At 38.4% G+C, this 5,526-nt stretch overlaps 1 protein-coding gene and 1 long non-coding RNA gene across 3 annotated transcripts in view; one reads left to right on the top strand and one right to left on the bottom strand.

Moving 5' to 3' along the window:
- Positions 1-290: 290 nt before the first annotated feature.
- LOC107747023 (RING finger and transmembrane domain-containing protein 1-like) overlaps positions 291-5,526 on the bottom strand; it is a 5,989-nt gene continuing 753 nt past the window's right edge. The window contains exons 2-10 of one of the 2 annotated variants that reach the window (XM_016561438.1): positions 4,431-4,694; positions 4,267-4,397; positions 4,098-4,174; positions 3,439-3,539; positions 3,131-3,284; positions 2,886-3,044; positions 2,728-2,793; positions 2,480-2,581; positions 291-1,304 (exon numbers count right to left, since the gene is read on the bottom strand). In XM_016561438.1, coding sequence (XP_016416924.1) covers positions 1,170-1,304; positions 2,480-2,581; positions 2,728-2,793; positions 2,886-3,044; positions 3,131-3,284; positions 3,439-3,539; positions 4,098-4,174; positions 4,267-4,397; positions 4,431-4,694 — 1,189 coding nt within the window. In that variant the 3' untranslated portion in view covers positions 291-1,169. Of the gene's footprint in view, positions 1,305-2,479; positions 2,582-2,727; positions 2,794-2,885; positions 3,045-3,130; positions 3,285-3,438; positions 3,540-4,097; positions 4,175-4,266; positions 4,695-5,526 lie in introns of both variants that reach the window. The other variant, XM_016561437.1, reaches the window with a different exon arrangement.
- Positions 4,715-5,526, top strand: part of LOC107747025 (uncharacterized) — a 2,143-nt gene continuing 1,331 nt past the window's right edge. Inside the window, exon 1 of the long non-coding RNA XR_001640753.1 lies at positions 4,715-5,051. This is a non-coding gene — a long non-coding RNA (uncharacterized LOC107747025). The remainder of the gene's footprint in view (positions 5,052-5,526) is intronic.

Consider the following 5,526-nt stretch of genomic DNA (forward strand, 5'->3'; position numbering starts at 1 on the left):
AAACACACAGCGTCTCCCTGACATGGCTGCATCAACACTACTGCGGTTACTGAAACCACGCCTTCTTTCTTTGCGTGCACATTTGGGCGCATTATGCAAATATTCCCACATAGTGACCTAGATATGTGGGGGCGTGTTAGAACGAGCCGTTTTAGGGGGGTGTGGCAGAGTCTTAACTTTGATAAAGAATATCTCTTTGGTTTTGAGACTTTAGTCTTTGCAACTTCAGGGATCTTATCTATTCACGAACAGCTTGTAACACTCCAAAGAGAAAGGAAAACTTGAAATCGCATCATATGACCCCTTTAACCTTAGTGAATTCTACAAAATCAATAAAGTTGAATTCGAGCATTTACCAAGCAAACCTGCATTTACTGGGCAAAGCATTTCAGTGACACTTTTTAACAGATTGAAAAATTTATTTGGTCAAATATACTGGATAAAAATACAACTGTAACTGCATACTGCATGATGATACTAAAATAGATATTTCGTCTTCAAAGCTTTGGTTTATTACAGCGTAAGTACAACATGATTAGAAAAATACCATGTATCTGTGGAATGGCCTGAATTATAATAATAATAATTCAAAAGCCATTGTGTGTTGTTCAGTCACAAAAATCACATGGTTACAAAATTCTAATGCTACATCATTTGATAAATCAGTAGTTCATGTGCAAATAACTCACATTCAGATTATTACCAAAGAAATCAGAATACTTCAAATTGAATGCAAAATCCAGAACTCTTTATGATTGGAGTCTTAAATGCATTTAAAACAAATTAAGTTGCAAAAACCACAGTATCTGACAAAGGATCATACCAAAAGTATGGTTACACCCACAAGGTAATTAGTAAAACCAGAGATGACATGCAAGAACAAAAAGAGGAATATAAATTATAAACACTAAAAAATAAAGCGACAATAATAATAGTTATAATAATAATAATAATAATACAAGAGCTGGTGAAAACACTTGTCCTTTTGACAAGTTATCTATATTTCAAAAATTCAAAACTGGAGCTTTTTCTAGAGCCCTTTGCCTTATAACAAGTGCTGTTTGCTCAATGGAGATGTCTGAGAGGAACAATCCACATTCTGTGGATCCACTGCTGGTTGAATGTTTCAACATGCCACAACACTGTGTTTCCGTCCTTTCTGTGAGATTTCAGTATATTTGTAAATAAGCTGATGTTGCACCATCTTTCCACTTATGCACCTTGTCTGTGATGACAATGCGGCAGAGAGGGCAGGTTCTCTCCTGGTTAAGCCACTGGGCGATGCACTCCTCACAGAAGATATGCTAGAGACAATCAAACAGTAAATATTTGACATTTATGCACATGCATTATGTGACACTGTGTATTACATCTACAGAAACAAAAGTCATGTGCTGAAAGATAAAAAAAAAAAAAAAAAGGGGACAAAAAGGGTCTGAAAGTTGCTAAATCTAGTGCTGAAGGTGTGTGTGTGAGACGCGGGAGCTGATGGCAGGGGGCGGTGGATATTTGTGGCGGTCAATGTGGATATTGTGGATGAGTTCTTCTGTGTCATCACGTTCTATTAGTTCTACAGCTTAAGTTTCGGAACTTTCACACTTAGTAACACATACAGCTGTTCCCTCACCACAGTGCAACAGTGAAAAGGGACCCCTTTCAAACAGTGTCGCGTTCCGAACGTTGCTTAAGTGACTCATCCAGCGTCTGTTCTGTTCAGTGAGCGGCAGAGAAGCAGCGCATTCAGTTGGCCGCACCGCAGCCGTCTCGTCAATAAATGGGTACAAAACAGCGTTTCCTAGCACCTGTCGCTTACTGACTGTATTGCGGTATTTTAAAAATTCATATCATAAAAATAAACACCGGTATTCGGTATGAACCAGTATACCGCCCAGCACTAGACAGGATACATTGTAACATTCATTGCTTATTAGCCTTAACTGAGTACTAGCTGTAGTAAAATTACAGCCAACACATTTGTCTGTTTACAGAAAAATAAATAATGTAAATATGATTATGATCATCTTGTAAAATAATCATGTAGTTTTGAAAAAGTAATCTTTAAATATTAAAAAAAGACTACAAAAAACATTGCTGGCTAAATGTTTTCATATATATATCAAGAAGAGGGAGATGCAGAATAATATATTAATCAAACAGTTACTAAAATGTATCATTTTATTTTTACTTGAAATATATGATAATTATGTTGCTATAGAGTTGCTGGAAAAATAATTTTAAAGGCAAAAACTGACAAAAATGTAAGGAACTCAGTATATGAAATAGTGATTATTTTTTACAAAACTTGATTTTTACAAAAGAATTACATGAGCTAATTTTCTCATTTAAAATGTCTTTTTCATGTGGGTTGAGATTAGCTTTGTAATAAATACTGCGCTCAAGAAGCTTTATGGTTTAGCCTGGGAAAGTGGAGGTTAAGTGGAATGACATCGGAGGTCAAACTCAAGGACCACATTCTCACCTGACACACGAGGACCCGAGGCTGCTTAAAATCAGCCTGACAGATCGGACAAATGTCACCTGCCTCCCTAATCTGAGCAGGACTGACTGGAGCTCCGTTCACCTTTACAGACAGGTAAAAACAACATTAAACAGCACATGCAGAAAACAAAACATTTGTCTATAATTTCACTATTTGTGTTACAGATTAGCCAACTAATATTTCAGACTAAGAGGAGCACAGGACAGGTAAAAGGCGATCTTTTGTACCTCAGGACTGAAAAAAGTCCGTAATTGTTTTTGCAATGATCCTGACAGTCCATACAAGGCCAAAAGCTAAAAATAAGAAACATAAAATCAGATTATTGGGATGTCTCCTAATAATGTATTGGTTTCAAACAGCAGTTTATTGTAATGATTGTACTCACCTTCATTATGAGGTAGATCAAGGCTAGCAGGATTCCCAGAGTCAGACCCACTGAGGTGTCCATCTCATCGTAGCTGACCAGATAGCGGAACCAAAGCGGGACAGGAGCGATCACTTGATACAACTGACCCACCTCCTCTATGAGCATGTACCACTGACCCTATGGAAAGCAGGATGGATACGGTGAAGCTAACATTCATTTAGATTCAGAGCAGCAAAATAAATAATGTTACAAATCATGCTCACCCTTCGCCGGTATGTCATGAGCGGGGAGGGGATGAGGAGAATAAGACACTTGAGCCCCATGAAGAAAAACTTCAAAATGAAGTTAGTCACACCGACACTCCATAAAACCTCCCAGAAGTTCTGAGAATCTATTGTAGCGTTGGCAAAAATGAGGCTGAGGGATAAAAGAAAAAAGAGAGAGACGATTATATTTACATGGTACGTATTTGTCATTTAGTGGACATTTGGTTATTTAGTTGATATATTACACTAAACGTAGAACAGTTTGTGGTGAAGTGAGGTTTGGTGATACAATGTAAAGCACTTACCAGCGATAAAGTGACTGGGTGTGAAAAGTGTACAACACGAGGAGACTGGAGGATGTGAGGAACAGCAAAAGCCAGGCACAATGCAACTTTGTCCTTCGGTCCTTTATACAGGAGAAAAAACAAAGGAGCCATCAGATTATTATTATTATTTTTTGTTTGTTTGTTTAGTTATATATAAATATACACACAAACTCAACCATTCAAAAGTTTGGGGTTAGTAAGATCACATGATGTGTCAAATGATCCTTCAGAAATCATTCTAATATGCTCATTTGGTGCTGAGGAAACATTTCTTATTATTATCAATGTTGAAAACAGTTGTGCTGCTTAATATTTTTGTGGAAATAGTATTACTTTTCTACCGGATTCTTTAGAGAGTAGAAAGTTCAAAAGAACAGCATTTATTAAAAGAGAAATATTCTGAAACATTATAAATATATTTACTGTCACTTTTAATCAATTTAATATACATTTCTAGAGGAGTTTTTATATTGCTCTTGATGTGAATAGACTTTTGCGCATGAAGCAAATTTGCTCAAGGCCACAATCGTCAAAGTTCATAGATCACCACAACAGATTAACCTATAACCCTACTAGAGGTGTTACAAGCACTGCTCTTTAACTCCCCTGTTAAATATCAAATAATATGGTAGACTCACGTGGAGAAAGACTTGCGTTTGAATGCTTTTGTTGACATACATAAAGGTGGTAAACAAACCAACTGCAACAGCCAGACCTACAGAAAAATAACAACACAGACGTGTGACAGGGTAATGACCTTTACACATCATAACTACTGCATAAACAGCTGTTCTCACTAACACGTACCCAGGGCATGCTGGATGACTAGTTTCGCACAGAGAATAACTATGAAGGGAAGACTCTTCTTGAGCCAGCGCAGGAGGTAGCGCAGCTCCGATAACGAGCTGCTGGATTCTCCGGACTCCAGGTCAGACTCGCTGCTGTCTGACTCGTGCTCGTGGCTGTGTGTGTGCTCATGGCTGTGTGTGTGTCCGTGGCTGTGGCTCGCTGCTCTCAGCCTCCGCGACGTCGCACCGCTTCCGCTGCCGATAGAAACCCGGACGTCCTCGTCTGTTTCCGGCCTGTTGGCACTTCCAGCGCCGGGCATTCGGGCGAGCAGCTCCGGCTGCAGGGTTAATGACAGCCCGTTCCCTCCCTGCGGGCTCGGATCGGTTTGCATCGGATCAGGTGAATCCCTCAGTTTAAACGCTCTTCTGGACTCGCTATATGCTCCTCTGTTGAAAAATAAACCAGATCAGTGCATCAGAAGACAGACATAAAACAGGCAAAACTCCATGTAAATATAGAGGTGTTTTATTATAATGTACTAAGAAATAAATTTTTTCAAGCTTCATGGTCGCTCGGAGAGGGTTTCTCTCACTACTAGCAAGTGGGGAGTGTGAAATTAAAAAATCCGGAGTGGAGCTGTAAAAATGGGGGCCTTGTGGGTGTGACGGGAAATTGATGTCGCTCCGCTCCAGTGATCCAATCCAAAGACTATAGAATACCCTTAAAGGGATTTTGTCCAATCAGCGCGTTGCTTGGGGACACGCAAAGCTTGATGCGTTGGTGTTTGCAACCAGTTTTGCTGGGTGAGAAGAAATATACAAACTATACTTTTTTTTTTTTCTTCAGACTGTGTGCATTGAATTTATTTAATACACGAGTTTCACAATTTGAGTTGAATTACTGAAATAAATGAACTTTTCCACAACATTCTAATTTATTGAGATGCACCTGTACTTTTTGGCCAAATAAATAACAACATCTGAACCAAAGTACATATTTTTTCTCAGTTTGGGCCTCTGAATAAAACTGATGTGCTTTTTCCTCCTTGAGTGTGAGCTCCGTATATCATGCTTTATGAGCCATACAATCCTGATGTATCAAATAAACTTTTTTTTTTTTTTTTTTTTTTTTTACATTTTGTCTGAAACATAAGTTACTTATTTCAATTACTTCTGAATAGAACTGTTTTATAAAATGTCACCATGATATTTATGCTTTGTGAATATCAACACCTGCCTCGTGTGTGTGTGTGTGTGTGTGTGTGTGTATATATATATA

Source organism: Sinocyclocheilus rhinocerous, unplaced genomic scaffold (assembly GCF_001515625.1).
Source record: "Sinocyclocheilus rhinocerous isolate Xijiao unplaced genomic scaffold, SAMN03320098_v1.1 scaffold708, whole genome shotgun sequence".
Classification (NCBI taxonomy): Eukaryota; Metazoa; Chordata; class Actinopteri; order Cypriniformes; family Cyprinidae; genus Sinocyclocheilus; species Sinocyclocheilus rhinocerous.